Source organism: Hylobates moloch, unplaced genomic scaffold (assembly GCF_009828535.3).
Source record: "Hylobates moloch isolate HMO894 unplaced genomic scaffold, HMol_V3 SCAFFOLD_4, whole genome shotgun sequence".
Classification (NCBI taxonomy): Eukaryota; Metazoa; Chordata; class Mammalia; order Primates; family Hylobatidae; genus Hylobates; species Hylobates moloch.
This window is the reverse complement of record NW_026652279.1, coordinates 49,262,686-49,282,587: the sequence shown is the minus strand read 5'-3', so window position 1 is coordinate 49,282,587 and position 19,902 is coordinate 49,262,686. Positions and strand designations below refer to the sequence as shown.

Here is a 19,902-nt window from a genome sequence, read left to right as displayed (position 1 = left end):
TGAAAGTCTTACACCACTTTTCAATTTTGCCATTAGATTTTTGTTTTATTATTTTGGATATGATATAATCTCTCAGAGCTTTCAGGTCCCTCAAGAGGAAGACAGTTTCTGGCTGGGTCAATCAGGAAAGGCTTCATGGGGAAAGATAAATCTCTTTCTTCCTCCAAGCCAACCTCCAGGCAAACTTGGTCCTCCTCTCATTATCACAGTATAATACCATCATCTACCTAATCACATTAGCCAGAACCTGGTGAGCCATCTTAGTCTCCTTCCTTGTCACCGTCCCATTCCATCAGCCACGAAGTTCAATTGATTCAGGATGGAAAATGTCTTCCATATTTGTTTCCATGACACTGCCTTAATTTGGATCTCATTCTGTTTCATGTGGATTATTGTCACAGCCTACCAAATGGTCTTCTACATTCCAAACTTGGCCTTGTTTCCCTCTCTCCACCTCAATCCATTCTCCACATCACTGTCACAGTCCATTTTTTTTTTTTTTTTGAGACGGAGTCTTGCTCTGTTGCCCAGGCTGGAGTGCAGTGGTGCGATCTCGGCTCACTGCAAGCTCCGCCTCCTGGGTTCACGCCATTCTCTTGCCTCAGCCTCCCGAGTAGCTGGGACTACAGGCACCCGCCACCACACCCGGCTAATTTTTTGTATTTTTAGTAGAGGCGGGTTTTTACCAGGTTAGCCAGGATGGTCTCAATCTCCTGACCCCTCGTGATCCACCCACCTCAGCCTCCCAAAGTGCTGGGATTACAGGCGTGGGCCACCGCACCGGCCTAGCCCCTGCTTCTTTATGCAAACTCACCATACCCTCATATCCCCACTCCCTAGCAAGTGTCTGATGCTATTTTGTGTGACTTGCATCACTCTTTTTTTTTTTTTTTTTTTTTTTTGAGATGGAGTCTCGCTCTGTCACCCAGGCTGGAGTGCAGTGGCGCGATCTTAACTCACTGCAACCTCCACCCACCGGGTTCAAGCAATTCTCCTGCCTCAGCCTCTGGAGTAGCTGGGATTACAGGTGCCTGCCACTGCGCCTGGGGAATTTTTATATTTTTAGTAGAGATGGGGTTTCACCATGTTGGCCAGGCTGGTCTTGAACTCCTGACCTTGTGATCCACCCTCCTCGGCCTCCCAAAGTGCTGGTATTACAGGCATGAGCCACCGCGCCCAGCCGACATGCATCACTCTTTATAATTACATATGTGTTCATGTTTCTGTCTTCTATCTAGTCTGCTACTTCCCTGATGGTGTGTTACCTGTCTCTACGTGAGGAGTTGGACTTAGAAAAGTATAAAGGTGAGAAAGCATGATGTGCCCTGAGACTGAACAGAAAGACATTAATGGAGCAAATAATCCCCTGTTCACAGCTCTAATTGTTTCTATGTAGTACTGGCTGCACAGCAGAGTCAGCTAAGCCCTTAGAGAGGTGGGCTAAAAGGCACTGAGGTGAAGAACATATGCAGCTCAGCATACCTTACAGCGGTTAATTTGTAACTACTAAAGAAAAGCTAGACTTTACAAGTATTCAGTTTGAAAAGGCCTGATTTATGTCCACTCAGGGGTGGATATTAAAAATATTTAACAAGTGACACTCCATGGCCATCCAGCTACACAGACCAGCCGATCAGAAAGGAGTGCCAGCCACAAACAACTGTATAGTCTCGTAACTTCCAGCTGAGGAAGTGTAGTTGCTGAGCTGAAGAGAGTAGGTAATTTTTGAAACCAATTAGCCATTAAAAAAAAAAGAGGGTTATGATTATGAATATTTTGTAACATATTATTTCTTATTTTTAAATACCATATGGTTTAATTATAACCATTATCATGAGGAAAATCTCACCTGAGTTTCACTATGTCTCCATTGAAAAATTCTTACAAATTTATGGAAACTTCAAAGTGGTTACAACCATTGAAAGAAATGAATGACTGTAATGAATGCAGATTGCCTTAACTTGAGCTAAGAAAGTATCAGAGTTTAACATAGAAATTAAATAAATGATTTTTTGAGAAACTAAAATGATTACTAACGGTATAATATACCAATAATTTTCTGTGACATCAACAAGGATTTTAGCTTCTATCAGAAGATACTATCACAGACAAACAACAAGCAAACCAAAACTTCAGACATATGCTGGGGAGGCTACAGAAGGAAAGAAGTCTTTACACTCAGTAGCAAAAAGGCCTCCGGATGGTATGTTCTGCCTTACTTTAGAAGGCTGGAATGGTAGAGAGGAGGGGAGAGATGATGGCCACCAGGGAAGGGAGATAATCTGTCTTGCAAATCTTCCCTTGAAATTAGAGTTTAGGGATCCCATAAGGCAATGGTTTGCACATAGTCAGGGCAAATCCACATACAGCAATAGCACGCATGGAACCATACTTCAAAGATCTTGGGAGGACATTGACTTGCATACCTTGGGAAATCACACGGATGACATCAGAAAACCCAGATAGCATACTTTCCCATCATAAACTAGCTGACGTACACTCACAAAATCAGAAATGTGGTGACATGAGGTTAGGGTGGGGGAGTTCCACCTCATATAGAAAGTATTCCTTTAATGTATTATGTAATGTCTATTAAATGTATTATGTAATGTCTATTTAACTCTGTGGTAAATAAACCACTCCATAAGTCAGATATTCTCAGAAGTACTAGGAATACCTGGAGAAAATTAAATAAGTATGATACACACACACATATGTTAAAATCAGAGCTTCTATTATAAAAGTGACTACTGTTACTTTAAGGAAAACCCTGTGATTGTCCTCACGAGTACAATGAAAACTGACTGACCCTCAGTCCCTTATGTAAAATGAAAGCATATTTACATACGTCTTACCTGAAAAACAACACTAAAGATACAGATCACAGACAATACAGATCACAGACAAGGATGTAGTATGCAATAGTAGATTCAACTTATTCTCTGTGGATATTACCTGATATTGGTCTTTAGACAAGAAAAGCCATTTTCTCCCTGGGTAAACACACACACACACACACACACACACAATGTAAAATTTCCTTCACAAAAATGGAACTGGAAAGTATTAGTGCCAAGAATACACAGGGCATAAATCTACATTTATGCCCATTATTAAAAAAAAAACAAGAACCATGAAACAAGAAAATTGAGAGCATTTTCACAATCATCTTTTATTATTATTTCCTCTTAAAAATCTCCTTCTTATAAAAACATATCTTCTTATATTCATATATGAAACTTTTCCTTAAGTTTACTTTCATATGGTATTAGCACACTTTAAAGCAATTTCTTCTACAGTTAGAATTTCTCATTGTTAGTGTAGTATGACTATTTGGCAAGTAAATTTGAAGACTGATCTCTTCAATGCAGTTGTATGGAGCCACTGAAGACTTTAAGCCATATATCTCTTGATTTTATCATGTTTGGAATAATTCTGAACTTGTTTTGTCTAAAATCAGTCATTCTACTGTTTGTCATTGCTTTTTCCGACATTTAGCAAAGCTTACAAAGTCCCCATGTCATTTCCTGTCCTTGAGTATTTAAGAGTAGAACAAGAAGAGATCTTTAGAGGTCATGAGGTCAGATGCCCAATAGAAAGTTTAAGTTACATTTAGGAGATCACCTCTAGAATCACTGCTACACATTCCTTGCCACTTGCCCACAAGTACCCTCCACCTCACATTATCTATACGCTGTAGACCCAACCTAGATCCATCTTAACAGGAGGAAAAAAAGAATATGACTAATATTCTCAAAGTTCTTATTATGAGGTAGGCACTTTTAGATACCAAACATGTATTGTTTCATTTGACTCTCACAATGATTTTATGAGGGTATTACTACTATGGCCTTTAAGTTGAGGAAACTGGGTATTAGAGAATATAAGCCACTTGCCCAAGGTCACCAGCCGGTAGGAGGAAGAGTCAAGACTAGGACTTTAACCTAGGCCTGGCTAACTCCAAAGCACAAGCTCTTATCCAGTAGGGTTGTTGTGAAAGTAAATGAGAAGATATAGGAAATATTCTTAGCACTATGCTTGGCACATAACAACAACATTAAGTACCAGATATTATTATGTTTTCTGATAGGATGAATTTAGGGAAATCACACAGAAGTTGAGTCATTGTCCAGAGGTGTAAAGCCTATGAATGGTAAAGACAAGATGGAAACACAGAAGGCTCTGCTGTGAAAAATTACTCCCAACAACCATTCTAGGGATCAGCAGTGGTGCATAATAACTAGTATATACACCAGGCAAAAATATATATATATATATATATAATAGAAGAAAGGCAGCACATCCAATATAAGCACGCTCTTCTTTTATGTGGGAGAGGAAATTCTACAGAAATATATTAACCAGCAAGGCTTGCCTTGGTCAAAACTAGAAAATTGAAAAAAAACTTTGTCCTTAGATAATTTTCTAAGCTTGCTTTCAGGACTTCTTCATTACATCTCTGCCAAGTCACAAATGTCCCCTTGCAGTTCTATACCCTATTTGTCACTGACTTTGCTTCTCTAGGCCAGAGGATTCATATGCATTGCACTCCTTAGAGCCCTGTCTACTCTATGTAACAAGGATGAGTTTCTGGTGGTTTTAGTTGGTCAACATGTAATTATCACCCTTGAATAATAAAAGCTTCTAGTCAACTTAATGAGTCCTAAAGAACAATGATTTATGTTGACAATGTAGAGAATAGCTCTGGTCCAGAGAGATTTTGATTGCCTGTTACACATAGGCCCTGTCCTTCAGAGAGGCTAAGTTTTCCACCTTGGTCACAGGGACTTTAGGAAGAAACATAGGGCAGCAAATGAAGAGAGCATACCTGAGAAGCTGTTGACAGTAGCATCAGTGAGCACCTCTGGCATTTGATCAGAAACCAACATGAGTATTTCTAAATATTGACTTCAGTGGAAGGGTGGTTACTTGTGATGTTCAGATTAAGTGTGGCTTATGTATTATGATTGGAAAGGGAAAGTCCATCTCTTCTTTCTTCCCAGATACTTCCTCACATCTCTAATACATCCTACCACAGACATCACACTGAGATTCATTGGCATTTTCAAAGCCCTTGAAGATACTAAACAAACTTATGTGGACAGAATCTGCTAAATGTCTTCCAATATTAATTCTCATCTTCTAATAATATAGAGGAAAATGAAGTGGGGCCATAACCCCCCAGATAAAAATCTCAATGCCCCAGCCTCCCTTGTAGCCAAATACTGGATAATAGGCCATTTGTGATGTGTGTGAGTTCCAGGTTGTGCTTATGAGATGAACATGGTTATCAAGAAGGCAGAAAAGATAAATTAAAGAGCTCTGCCAGCTAAACTTGATGTTTTCCTGGGACTGATCTAACACTCTTCTGCACTCTGTTCTAAGTGAATCTCAAATTGTATGTTTAGATTCTGAGCATATTAAAAATGACATCTCTGCATGCATACACACAGACACATGCACATAAGCCACTTCTTCCATTGAGATAAACATGTAAATCAGGTTCATAACCATGAGAGTATACTAGAAAGGTACAAAATATTGAGCTTATTTTGAAGTAAGAGAATGGAGAATATTAGAAAAGTGAAGCAAATCGCATATGATACAATTCACTGACACAATACAACTCAAGCGCATGATTCTCAAACACTATTAGCATTTCTTGGTGACCAAGGATAAGAGCAGATAATGCTTTTGGCATTTTTCTCACAAAGTCTTCATGACAAAAATGCCAAAACAATTGCAACAAACTGAAGAGCTGCACAGCAAAAGAAACTCTCATCAGAACAAAAAGGCATCCTACAGAATTGGAGAAAATTTTTGCAATCTACCCATCTGAAAAAGGCCTAATATCCAGAATTTACAAGAAACTTAAATAAATTTACAAGAAAAAAACAAACAACCTCATCAAAAAGTGGGCAAAGGATATGAACAGACAGTTCTCTCTCTTTTTTTTTTGGAGACAGAGTCTCACTCTGTTACCCAGCTGGAGTGCAGTGGTGCAACCTGGCTCACTGCAACTTCTGTCTCCTGGGTTCAAGCAATTCTGCCTCAGCCTCCCAAGTAGCTGGTCTTACAGGCGTGTCCCACCACGCCCAGCTAATTTTTGTATTTTTAGTAGAGATAGGGTTTCACCATGTTGGCCAGACTGCTCTTGAACTCCTGACCTCAAATGACCCACCCTCCTCAGTTTCCCAAAGTGCTGGGATTACAGGCAAGAGCCACCACACCCAGCCTAAACAGACGCTTCTCAAAAGAAGACACTGGCTGGGTGTGGTGGCTCACGCCTGTAATCCCAGCACTTTGGGAGGCCGAGACAGGCGGATCATGAGGTCAGGAGATCAAGACCATCCTGACTAACACGGTGAAACCCTCTCTACTAAAAATACAAAAAATTAGCCAGGCGTGGTGGCAGCCACCTGTAGTCCCAGCTACTCGGGAGGCTGAGGCAGGAGAATGGCGTGAGCCTGGGAGGCAGAGCTTGTAGTGAGCGGAGATTGCGCCACTGCAATCCAGCCTGGACAACAGAGTGAGACTCCATCTGAAAAAAAAAAAGACATTTATGCAGCCAACAAACATAAGAATAAAAGCTCAACATCACTGATCATCAGAGAAATGCAAATCAAAACCACAAGGAGATAACATCTCATGCCAGTCAGAATGGCGATTATTAAAAAGCCAGGAAACAATAGATGCTGGCAAGGCTGTGGAGAATCAGGAACACTTTTACACTGTTGGTGGGAATATAACTTAGTTCAACCATTGTGGAAGACAGTATGGCGATTCCTTGATCTAGAACCAGAAATACCATTTGACCCAGCAATCCCGTTACTGGGTATATACCCAAAGGAATATAAATCATTCTACTATAAAGATACATGCACGTGTATGTTTACTGCAGCACTATTTACAATAGCAAAGACATGGAACCAACCCAAATGCCCATCAATGATAGACTGGAAAAAGAAAATGTGGTACATATGCACCATGGAATACTATGCAGCCATAAAAAAGAATGAGATCATGCCCTTTGCAGGGACATGGATGAAGCTGGAAGCCATCATCCTCAGCAAACTAACACAGGAACAGAAAACCAAACACTGCATGTTCTCACTCATAAGTGGAAGTTGAACAATGAGAATATATGGACACAGAGGGGGGAATAACACAAACCAGAGCCTGTTGGGGAGTAGGAGGAGAGGAGAGGGAACTTAGAGGATGGGTCAATAGGTTAAGCAAACCATCATGTTACACATATACCTATGTAACAAACCTGTACGTTCTGCACATGTATCCTGTTTTCCTTTTTTAGAAGAGATAAAAAAAAAGAGTAGATAATAATATCAAGAGTAATTTATAGAAGACTTTCGTGAACTCCAAATTTTTATTTGTGGTTGATTCCCAATTGTCACCCAATGTTACTTTAACGGGACTATTAAACTAATGAAATATTGGACTAAAAGAAAAAAATTAGCTAAATATACACAGCACTTAATGGCATGTTCTAAGTGTTTTACGGAATTAATTCACTTAATAGTCACAACAACCTTATAAGACTATTCTCCCATTTTTTTAGATGAGAAAACTGAGAACCAGAGATTTTATAGTCACAAAACCATTAAATGGCAGACATAGGATACTAATCCATGCAGTCTGGCTCTAGAGTCCCTGATCTTAGCCACTATACCACACAGCTTCTCCAAGGAACAAAGAAAATGATTATTTTTTGGACCTGATTACAAATGCCTGTAAATATTTCTCTTTTAACAATTCTGAACTCTACATAAAGATGAAACTCACAAATAATGGAAATTAAGTAGGAAAGTCCCAATGAGGCAAGATAAATAGTTTTGACCTCAACTTTACAATAGAGGAAACTTTGGTAGTAGGACAGAGGAAGCAAGAAGTTTAAAAACTTCTCTGTGATAGGAAAAGTATGTTCAAGGCTGCAATGAGCACAAGGTTAATCTTTTCATGCTTTAATTCAAGAAGTCCTGTAACCACAGAATGCATTCCTAAACATTTATTTAATATATGGCAGGCATTGTTGTAACAATACATAGGCACTTGGCAGAAGACAGATCTCTATCTCTAGCATTCCTCCATATGCACATTTCAATAGGAACAAATAGCTGAAGCCATAGAAATATGCATTATAAAGATACTGTGCTACAAAACCTGAACATCAAGGAATGATTTTTTTTGACCCAAAGATTTGGCCAGTTTGTGGTAGAGCAAAACAATCTGTGTGGGATGTGGAACATGGTGTTTAAAAGCTGGTCCTTTGAGAATACCACTGTATTCTCAAAAGAGCCAGAATACAGGTGTCCTTCCCTTACTGAACCAGACTAGGATTGCTTTTTTTAAAAATCACAATAACCAGTAATCAATCAAACAGTTCAACTGCCTTTATTCTGGATCATATATGGTGCTAGGAAATACCCAGACATTAACTGCAGTGTTCCTGCCTGCCTAAAGGTGGAATCCTTGGTTGATCTTCAACTGAACTAGGGTCTAGGGCAGCCTCAGACAAATGGTCCAGGACAACAGGGCAGACAATGGACAGAGACACTTCCACTTGCAGTCTAGTTCTTGCCAGCATGATCTACCCAAGAAGGGAATGTGTTGACATTTTTATTACTTCTATCAGGACAGAAACTGTATGCCACACACTGAGGGGCAAGTTTCTCTAATTTTTTGGAGAAACACAAAAAGTAAGCAAGCATAGTTTTGTAATAAAGAAGGACCTTAAACAGGAAGTTTGTAGAGAACATTACATTTTTTCCAGCCTTATTATATATGCAGCCTCACTCCTAGGAACAAGGACAGGGATCTCACATTGCTTTGAAGTAGGGGGAAAAATCTTCAAAGGCTATCTTTAAACACTTTGAAAATGTGTTACTGTAAAGAACTCAGCAATTAGGTAAATCACAGGAAATCCCCAAGATATAAGGTAGTTAATGTGGTTTTAAGAAATGGAGCCATCAGCTCTGCCTGGGAGAACAAATTTCACCAAATGTTCCTTCTCTTAACCTATAGCTTTAATTTAATGCAACTGCTGCTGCAATCCATTATATCAACTGGTATGTATCTGACCAGCACTTCACTCAAGTCTTTCCCTTTTTTTTGAGTGCAGTGGTGTGATCTCAGCTCACTGCAACCTCCGCCTCCTGAGTTCAAGCTATTCTCCTGTCTCGGCCTCCCAAGTAGCTGGGACTACAGGCACCTACCAGTCTGGTCTTAAACCCCTGACCCTAGGTGATCCACCCATCTTGGCTTCCCAAAGTGCCGGGACTACAGGCGAGAGCCATGGCTCCCAGCCATATTTCGTTTTCTGAATAATTTGATTCACTATATTTTGGGCTAAATATATTGCAAGACATATTGTACTTATTTATTTTATTTTTAATTTTAAAAACTCAACTATTTTAAATAATAATGTTAAAACGTAATTCTCATTTAATTACATGGAGGTTCCATGGTGAAAATAATTCAGGAAAAATACCTCTAACATTTATTGCGCTTTAATATGTGCACTTACTATGCTAGGCACTTTACCCATATTATTGCATTTACAGTCTTCACAGCAGCCTCATAATTTAGGTACAATTATTATCTCTATTGTACAAGTGAGGAAACTAAAGAGAAGAGAAGAGACTTAATGCCATACAGTAAGTGGCAGAGCCAGTAAATTAACCCAGTTCTAAACCCAAGTTCACTTTTGCAAACGCTAGGTTGCACATTGGGAGAAATAAATGTCATACCCCACCATCAATGTGGTTTAGCACTGAAACTCATCATTCTTAATTTCATAGAGAGTAGTTTATGTATCCTTCAAATGGGGAAGAAATCTATTTAATAATATTTGACTCCAGTTGTAGCTATGTGACAGTAAGCATCTGATGGAAGGTGGAAAATTCAGTCAACCATCTAAGCACCTAGTTGACTTAATACTAGATACTTACAAACATAAAGATGCTTGGGTAACTAAAGACTTTTTGACTTCGCATTTAGTTGTGTGGCATCCTGGCATCATAGAGACATATTCCAAACTACACAGTTTAAAATTATAGATGGACTTACCATAGAACGTCAGTGGTCAGATTTTCTAATTTAAAATTGCAGTAGCCAAACTGATAAATGTGTGCTTGTAGGGAATAATAAGACAGAATATTTAAGACCTGAAAAATCACTGGGCATGGTGGCTCATACCTGTAATCCCAGCACTTTGGGAGGCTGAGGCAGGTGGATCACTTGAGGTCAGGAGCTCCAGACCAGCCTGCCCAACATGCATTGCATCCATAGCTTGGCTGACTTTCTTAAAAAACAGGTTGATGGCAAGAAAAGAGAACTGAGTAGATGTTATAAATAGTTAAGTACAAATGTATCACTATCTCTTGCGAAAATGCTCTGGCTGCCACACTAATGATGAATAGATAGCTCGTTCTTTCCAAACTGAGTGCAGTAGAGTGTTGCAGTGCTCAGTTGGGTAGGACAGATGTTGGATAATTGGGGTTATCCAACATCTCTACTAAAAATACAAAAATTAGCTGGGCGTGGTGGCAGGTGCCTGTAATCCCAGCTACTAGGGAGGCTGAGGCAGGAGAATCAATTGAACCCAGGAGGAAGAAGAATCGATTGAACCCGGGAGGCAGAGGCTGCAGTGAGCCAAGATCACGCCATTGCACTCTAGCCTGGTGACGAGAGCAAAACTCTGTCTCAAAAAAATAAAAAAACCTGAAAAATCAGAAGCTTCTGATGAGCCACTCATAGGTTTTTCCTCTTGATAATATGTGGGTTCCTATGTCAATATAAGGTAGGAAGCGACTTTACAACAAAAAAGAAATTGCCTTTTTTTTTTTTTGCCTGCATAAAGTCTTTGCAGGGGTGGCTAAATATCATCTTTGCAGAATCCAACTTATTTTCTGTGTTCAATTGACAACCAAGTAGGAACCATTCCCTTTGAACAAAATAGAAGCAATGACGAAAAGTTCTGCTCCTATATTTTGTAGCATTTTCTCAATCAGTATTCTCAAGGCATACATCCCAATGAAGCAAGTATAGAGATTTTATTTAGAGGCAATATTATTTGAGGGTAACCATGGAGATATGTATAACTCCGATTATCCAACAACTGTCCTACCCAGCTGAGCACTGCAACACTCTACTGCACTCAGTTTGGAAAGAATAAGCTATCTATTCATTATCAGTATGGCAGCCAGAGCATTTTTGCAAGAAGTAGTGATAGATTTGTACTTAACTATTTATAACATCTACTCAGTTCTCTTTTCTTACCATCAACATGTTTTTAAGAAAGTCAGCCAAGCTATGGATGTGATGCCTATGATTAGGCAGGTGAATATTATATTCTAATTTGGTTTATGCTCTACGATGTCTTCGGTAAGCAAATGTAACTGCTTGGTTTCATCTACGATTACCCACTTAGTATAAACGTTACACCATACTAAGTTCAGCAAGGGCAAATGTTGCCTCCAAGACCCCCTGAGAAATAAAACCAGAAATAACCTAAGCAGGTGCCTTACCATGGATGTTCCAGATGTCCAGATATGGGATTAGGAAGAAGACCCAAAATAATTTCCCATTTCCAAGCATGGCAGGCAATGTCTTCATTTCCTGCACATATCAGGGATGGAAAAATGGCTCAAGTAGAAGGCTTTGCTTCGTCTTCTGAGTGCTGCAGAGTTGGGTCAGTTTACCTACCCCAGTGTCATCTGTGAAATAACTAAAAAAAAAAGAAGAGAGAGGTGGTAAGAGAGGAGAGTAGGAAGAGCCTGGATGATTTTGTGAAACAAAGTGAACAGAAAGACGATGTGGTACTCTGTTCTGTGGTTTTGCTTCTTGTCAGGTTGGCTGTTCACTTTCAAACACTCTGATCTGCAAAGCAGCTCAGTCCTTAACTTCTCCTTCCGCTCTACCATGTTTTTGCCCCAGCTTGAGGTTTTTCCTGCACTCAGCGTTCAGTGAAATGAGCAATTAAGCTTTAAAGAAATCTATATTGTTGCAGTCTTTAAGTTGAGATTTTAATCAAATTAAGGTCAGGAAATTTATGGTAAAACTATCAATGGTAAGTATACATTTTCCCCTTTGTGATAGCTTGTGATTATGAAACTTCTTTTATGTAAAAGATTTTAGGTTTCTTTTTTTTCCTGTACATGTCATGGTAAGATGAGGATGCTTATTGTCATTAAACCAGTGAAGATTTATCTGAGGTTATGGAGAAAATGAGTGACAGGAAGCACTTCCTCAACAGAAGAAGGAAGAGCAGCCGTCTTTAATCTGTGGATACATATCAGTGGAACAAGATCATCATTAATATTGGCTACATGTTCTCTCTACATAATAAAGTTCTAATCTAAAGGAGATCTTGAATATCAATTAAAGGAAATTTCCATTTTAAACATTCTTCATGCAGTTGTTGTCTCGATGAAGTAGAATAGAAACAGTAAAGGAAGAAATGGAAAAGTTCAAGATCAGATAGCATAGGCCACCATAGGACTGTTTTCTCCACAACCACTTGTAATAATTAGCTTAGCTTATAGTCATAGGAGCTAATCAAATTCACCTGCCATTTGAGACTCCAAGTGAGAGACCTAGATTTGTGGCATTTGTGATCATTGACAGAAGTCGATTATATAAGTTTTTTCCTCAGAGACTGATGATTTTATTCCAAGGCCAAACTTCAATGGTTTTAAGTTCAAGGAAAGTTTTAAGAGCAAGGAAAGTGTATAGATTGCTGGCCATTTTGACCTGACATGGGAAACTGATGGGCAATACTTAATTCAGAGCTCCCAATTGAGTTGCCAAGGGTAAATTAAAATTAAAAAACAGTTATCATGTATTTATTGAGTCAAATAGACAATGTGCTATCGTTGGAGATGAATGATGAATGAGTTGCTGTTGCTGATTTTAAAGAACTTATTCAACCAGTATTACGACTTTCTCACATCCATCTTTAGTGTTGGTCCTATAATATAGTATAATACAGAGAGGGTACACGTAGCCTTTTAGAATTTCTGTTGCTAATCAAATAAACATCCTGGGAAATATTAATGCAGTATTTTCACACCTCCTTCCTTTTCCTGTGTTCACAGTAGAGTAAAAGCTTCTTGAGGCAGCTGAAGCAAGGCTCATTGTCCCTTTAAAATGGCCCAGAGGTCAAAAGCCATAACCTTATGGCTTATGGGTTACATAAGCCCAAACCAGAGAGAGATCATATTAACTTTATCTCAGCTTAAAACTGTTATGTCACTATTAAATATTTTTCATATAAAAAAGTCCATGCTAATTAGACAAAATTTGGAAAAAATCTTATGTAGCATCTAATGTATTTTTAAAAGATTTATATATTTCTTGCTTTTATTAGCATGCCTAGCTCTTTATTCCTCCACAGGTAGAGTCCTGAGTGTCCCACTGTAGATAAAACCTTGCCTCTGAATCTCACTCCTGTCTTTGTTCTAGAAAGAAGCCAGACTCAAAAGTTTATTATCTCAGTAACAAGTCAATCTTGCCTTAAGCTTATAACTTTTGTAATCCCATCATAATTATGTATATTGTTTGATCCCAAAATTACAATTTTCATTTATATTTGCAAATTTAAAGAGTTTACTACATTCTTGAAAGCGATTGCATTACATATTGAAACAATTTTTAAAAATGAACGTCTAATCAGTTTTGTGTTGAAAGACAAAAAGGAAATAGAATTTAGTAACTTCAAACTCTCTTTAGAAAACATCTCAGGAACTACTTGGAGGGCAAATTTTTCAGTTCACTTGCAGACTCAGTTGCTTTCATGAATGATGAAGCAGCTATACTTTCTGCAATATTTTTCCCTCAGATGATCAGAGAACCAGCAATCACAAAACACGACACAGGATCCTGCAAAAGTCTTGCCCCTGATGTTAGACAACCCCAAAGAGATGAATCTTGGTTCTGATCTTTTTAACTTTCCCCAAAAACATTCCATAGCTTTACTGTAAAAGTAGTCCAGCATTTAAAATCTTTGACATTTTTCTATTTGATGTCATTTTTTCACTAATGTTATCGTAAGCAATAGTTTCTATACATTACTGTATTTTATAATCAGCCTGGACACTTTTTATAAAATTGGTGGAATTTTTTAATCCTATCCATTTCCATTGAATCAGAATCTCACAAGGTGAAGGCCAGATATCCCTATTTTTACAAAGCTCCAAAGGTGATTTTGATATACTAGTTTGAAGGAATATTTAGAAACCAATTATGAGTTGGCAGGGGATATAAGCTTTTGAATCACATATGTGGTATCAAAGCTTTTTCAGTTACTAGCTATAGAAACTTTCATAGATTTTCTATGTTCTTAGAGTCTGCAGTAGACACAGAAATGCACTTCTCAGAACCCCTCTTCAAGGATGTGTTTGCTCTTAGATGGGGGGAATGCAATAGGCAGAGTACGTCCAACTGTAAACTTCTCCCAGATCTGCTCAGTTGAGACACACCTTGGCCAAGGTCATGCTTTCCCATGACAGCTTGCATACAATGATGGAGCAAGGAAAGTGTACAGATTTCTGGCCATTTTGAACTGACATGGGAAGCTGATGGGCAATACTTGATCCAGAGCTCCCAATTGAGTTGCCAAGGGTATATTAGGCCTACGTCACAGTTTCTTCCTCTGATCCCTTCCTTTCACAGTTGTTGATCCCTGATCTATCTATGTTTGCTTCCAGAGAACCAAATCTGCTCCACATTTCATTTTCCAGTTCTTTAAAACATAGTAACAATACCTGTTTTGTTGGTTAACTGAGGTGATATATGCAGAGTAATCAGTAAATTGCAACTATAATCATTCTGGAACCAAGAAACCGTGTATTAATAAGCCAAAATTTAATGATGGCAGAGCAAGTTGAAAATGTCTACTTGCTAATGGGAGTCATTGTTGCATAGAGATCAAGACTCTAAAGTAAATGCCATAATAAAGATTTGATTAGCAGAGGAATGGTGTAGCTTAAAGATGGTCCAAATTACAAAAACATTTGCAAAGGGGCCTTAGGTCTATATGTAGCATCTCATGGATCCATGTCTTATGAACTAAAAATCAAGTAATATGCACCCAACATTTCCATTATAGTGTTTAAAAAAATTTCATAAGCAATGTTTGATTGTTGAGTGAAGTATTATTTGCAATAATAAAACATAATAAAGTGAGGAAGCCTCACTTTTAGGACAATTGGTCTCCCCAGATGAAGAAAGAATACAGTATTCATAGTTCAAATTCTTATATAACAGTAATCAATTCCAACTGAATAATATTTAGCCCATTTTGATAAAAACTGCTATGGTTTGAGTGTGGGTGTCTCTTTGAAATTCCTATGTTAGAACTTAACCCCTAAAATGATGGCATTAAGAGATAGGGGCTTTTGGAATGTGATTAGGTCATGAGGGCTCTGCCCTCATGAATGGAGTTAATGTCCTTATGAAAGAGGCTTCAGGAGGCGGGGCGCGGTGGCTCACCTCCCAGCACTTTGGGAGGCCGAGGCAGGCGGATCACGAGGACAGGAAATCGAGACCACGGTGAAACCCCGTCTCTACTAAAAATACAAAAAATTAGCCGGGCGTGGTGGCGGGCGCCTGTAGTCCCAGCTACTCGGAGAGGCTGAGGCAGGAGAATGGCGTGAACCCGGGAGGCGGAGCTTGCAGTGAGCTGAGATTGCGCCACTGCACTCCAGCCTGGGCGACAGAGCGAGACTCCGTCTCAAAATAAAAAATAAAAAAAAATAAAAAATAAAGAGGCTTCAGGTTAGGTGCTGTGGCTCTCACATCTGTAATCCCAAACTTTGTGAGGCCAAGTCAGGAAGATCGCTTGAGGCCAGAAGTTCGAAACTAGCCTGGGCAACATAATAAAACCCTGTATCTACAAGAAACTTCAAAACTTAGCTGGATATGGTGGTATGTGCTTGTAGTTACAGCTACTTGGGACGCTAAGGCAGGAGGATCATTTGAGCCCAGGAGTTCAAGGCTGCAATGAGTTACGATCGTACCACTGCACTCCAGCCTGGGCAGTAGAGTAAGACCCCAACTCTAAAAAAGGCTTTGGAGAGCTGCCTACACTTCCATCCCTTCTGCCATGTGAGGACACAGCATTCATCCCTCTTTGCCCCTTTCCACCTTGCTGTCAGAAGGCAATAAGAAGGCACCATTCTGGAAGCAGAGAGCAACCCTCACCAGACACTGTATCTGCTGGAACCTTGATCTTGGACCTCCCACTCTCCAGAACTGTGAGATATATATTTCTCTTCTTTCTAAATTACCCAGCTTTCATAGTGAGCTATGATTGTGCCACTGCTCTCTAGTCTGGGTGACAGAGCAAGACACTGTCTTTAAAAACAAAGGAACAAACAACAAACAAAAATTACTGTTTAAGGTATATTGTCTTACCAGCACAAATGGAAGAAGATAGTCACATAAGTTTCTGCAAAGATGTTTTCCAGGCCATGGTGCATCAATGGTCCCTATTAGAAACTTACTTTAAGCTAAGGGCTAAAATGTCAATATGACTAATTTTCAGTTGTTAGGGAAATAATACATAGACACACACACGTTCCTATTCAGAAAAGGGAATACAAGAAACATAGGTAGCCACTGGTCAATAGCCAGGGTGCCCTGCTGCAGCAGTGGGTGAAGTTTCTTAGCCCATGCAGTAGCCCCAGCCTCTGATCCTTGGAAGGTCTTTCTATTTTTTGAAAATAAAGCTCAATGGGAAGCAGACTCTGAGGCAGAGACTAGTATGCAGGAAGTTTATTAGGGTGTGCACTGGGGATCATTAAGCGTGGAGGCAGAAAAGAGAACCGAATTCAGCAGAGGGTAAAGGGAGACATCAGGATGTCATACAGTCTCAGCAAAGGCCTCAGCAAAGCAGAAGAAGGTCTGAACCTGGGTTGATCCTTTATAGTTTGAGTTTGGCCAAGGAGGTTGGGACTTTATATACCTGCAATGACCAGTCATTGGATGCAGGCTGTCTCCAGGAAAGGGGGTTTACTTTTGGGCAAGAACTTCTCTTCAGCAGTGGAAAATTCCCATACAAGACTGACGGCTGAGGGCTGTTAGCCAGGAACACTCCCCACAGCTTGGGGAAATAAATTCTTCAGTCCTGAAGAGGATCTGAATGGTGCATCCATAGCTTCCACTACACTAGCTCTCTTTCCTTGATGATCACAGCTGAGGTGGGCATTAGAGAAGATGGCTTTGGGGGATACACAGCTTCATCATTCTATTTCCTGGTTGTGCAAGTTAGGGTCCAGGTAGAGTTTTGGTGTTTAACATAGTCTATTACAAAATAGTCATAGAGTTCTCTCAAACATCTGGTAGGATTTCTGTCTATTCTCTTTCAGTAAGTTTTGTGCACAAATAACCGCAGTTAAAGAACTTGTGCAGTCGTGGATTTTTCAAGCCAAAGAGATTTACTAGCCATTATGCTCTGCCCAGCCTCCAGTTCATGTTATAATGATAGCTATCCTGAGACTATTTAAAATAGGACTTGGTAGAAAGGCAATTCTTAATCTTCTCTTTATGAGTGAGTTCCCACTGTCAGGCAAAGAACTCTTATAGAACTTTTTGGAAGAGAACTTGAGGTCAGAAACTTATCCTCCTTCTAAGGCTACAGTTTTACAATTGGGGTAAGGAAGCAGCTGGTAAAATTTAAAAATTTTATTTTTTAGAGTGGCTTTTACAGCAAAATTGAGTGGAAAGTACCGAGTTCTCATATAGTCCCTGCCCCCACACATGCACAGCCTCCTTCACCATCAAAGTTGGCATTAGTGTAATACATTTATTGCAATCGATGAATCTATGTTAACACATGAGCATCACCCAAAATCCATGGTTTACATTAGGGCTCACTCTTGATGTTGTATATTCTATGGATCTTGACAGATGTATAATGACATTTATTCACTGTTATAGTAACATAAATAATAGTTTCACTGCCCCGTAAATCCTTTATGCTCTGTCTAATCATCCTCCCTCCACCCTAACACCTGGCAACCACTGTTTCCATAGTATTGCTTTTCCCAGAATGTCATATAGTTGGAATCAATGTAGCCTTTTCAATTTGGCTTCTTTCACTTAGTAATATGCATGTAAGTTTCTTTCATATCTTTTCATGGCTTGGTAGCTCATTTCTATTTAGTGCTTAATAACATTCCATTATCTGGATGTACCATAGTTTATTCACTTATCTACTGAAGGACATCTTGGTTGCTTCCAGATTTTGGCAATAATGAATAAGCTTCTGTAAGCATCTTTGTGCATGTTTAGGGGAGACATATGTTTTTAATTCATTGAGTAAATATCATAGTTGAGTTTTTTAACTGCAAGATACCAAATTACTGAAGGCTCAGCCTACTTAGATTGTGGACCACAGGCCCATAGCCTCTCTTAGCCAAGTCCTATTCCTTCTACCTCTAGTTTGAGTTGATTTTCATCTTCATCCTAACATTTTGGTTAATGTTTCAGGCTTAGTCAGCATGGGTTCTGCCATGTAAGGATTGTTTAACACCATATAACTATGTTCACTAGCTTTCCAGGCTGAAAATTCAAACTCTTAGTATCTTTCTCCCTACTTCCTCCATGAAACCAAAGCCACAATTTAGATTATGATATACTCTGTACACAGTCCTGATAAAAATGACTAGTTCGTACAATAGTCTCTGACTAGTTTAATGAGAAAAGAGTCATTTTAAATTTCTTGAAGTGCCAGAAAATGAACTTAGATGCTATATAGTGAGAAGTAATACAGCAAGGAGAAATGTCCAACTATCCAACAGAGTTGCATTAGCAAAAATCATGCTGCTGCCTCTGTGCTCAGTTCCTATGAAGTCAGAGACTAAACCTTCACCCATACTGTTCTAGAAAAAATTACCTCCATGACAGTGCTGTCAGAAAAGTCACATGCCTCATGATGTCCACACCATATTCTAAGTCTTACCCAGCTGTGTGCTCAAAAGCTGTCACATGCAGACTCCCAATTGCAAGGGAGGCTGGGGAATGTGATCTTTAACTTGCCTGCTTCCAGAGTCCCAGAAGATTTGAAGATAAAAAGGAGTTGGAGTTGGAGTGGCTCTCAAACAAGGGTGGTTTTATCCCACAGGGAAATTTGACAATGTTTGGAGACATTTTTGCTTATCACACCTGGTGTGGGGGTGCTATCAGCATCTAGTAGGTAGAGGCCAGGAATGCTGCTAAACATCTTACAATGCACAGGAGAGACCTCACACCAAAGAATTATCCAGCCCAAAATGTCAACGGTGCAAGGTGAGAAACCCTGGTATAAAGTGAGCAGACCTACTGTATCTATCTCAAAGTCCCTCCCCTGATTGATTGATAGGCCTTGTTGGCAGTGAAGGCCCTAAGATTCATTTCTGGAGACTCACAAAGCAGAAATCTGAACTCCACAGTTTTATGCTCTCCCCGCTGCCACCTATCCCTCTGTCACACACATACACACACACACACAAAATCACTTATTTTTTATTTATTTATTTATTTATTTTTTGAGACGGAGTCTCGCTCTGTCACCCAGGCTGGAGTGCAGTGGCACAGTCTCGGCTCACTGCAAGCTCTGCCTCCCGGGTTCACGCCATTCTCCTGCCTCAGCCTCTCCGAGTAGCTGGGACTACAGGCGCCCGCCACTACGCCTGGCTAATTTTTTCGTATTTTTAGTAGAGACGGGGTTTCACCGTGGTCTCGATCTCCTGACCTCATGATCCGCCCGCCTCGGCCTCCCAAAGTGCTGGGATTACAAGCGTGAGCCACCGCGCCCGGCTACAATCACTTATTTTAAAAAGCATTGAAATAAAGATAGAGACTATGTTTTATGACCACCTGAGTTTCAGTCTTCCATCCCACTTC

General features: G+C 39.6%; 1 protein-coding gene across 2 annotated transcripts in view; it reads right to left on the bottom strand.

Moving 5' to 3' along the window:
• The window catches only part of BTLA (B and T lymphocyte associated), a 36,640-nt gene extending 24,810 nt beyond the window's left edge, over window positions 1–11,830 (bottom strand). For both annotated transcript variants that reach the window (XM_032150183.2, XM_032150184.2), the window contains exon 1: window positions 11,544–11,830. In XM_032150183.2, coding sequence (XP_032006074.1) covers window positions 11,544–11,631 — 88 coding nt within the window. In that variant the 5' untranslated portion in view covers window positions 11,632–11,830. The remainder of the gene's footprint in view (window positions 1–11,543) is intronic.
• Between the last annotated feature and the right edge of the window lie 8,072 nt (window positions 11,831–19,902).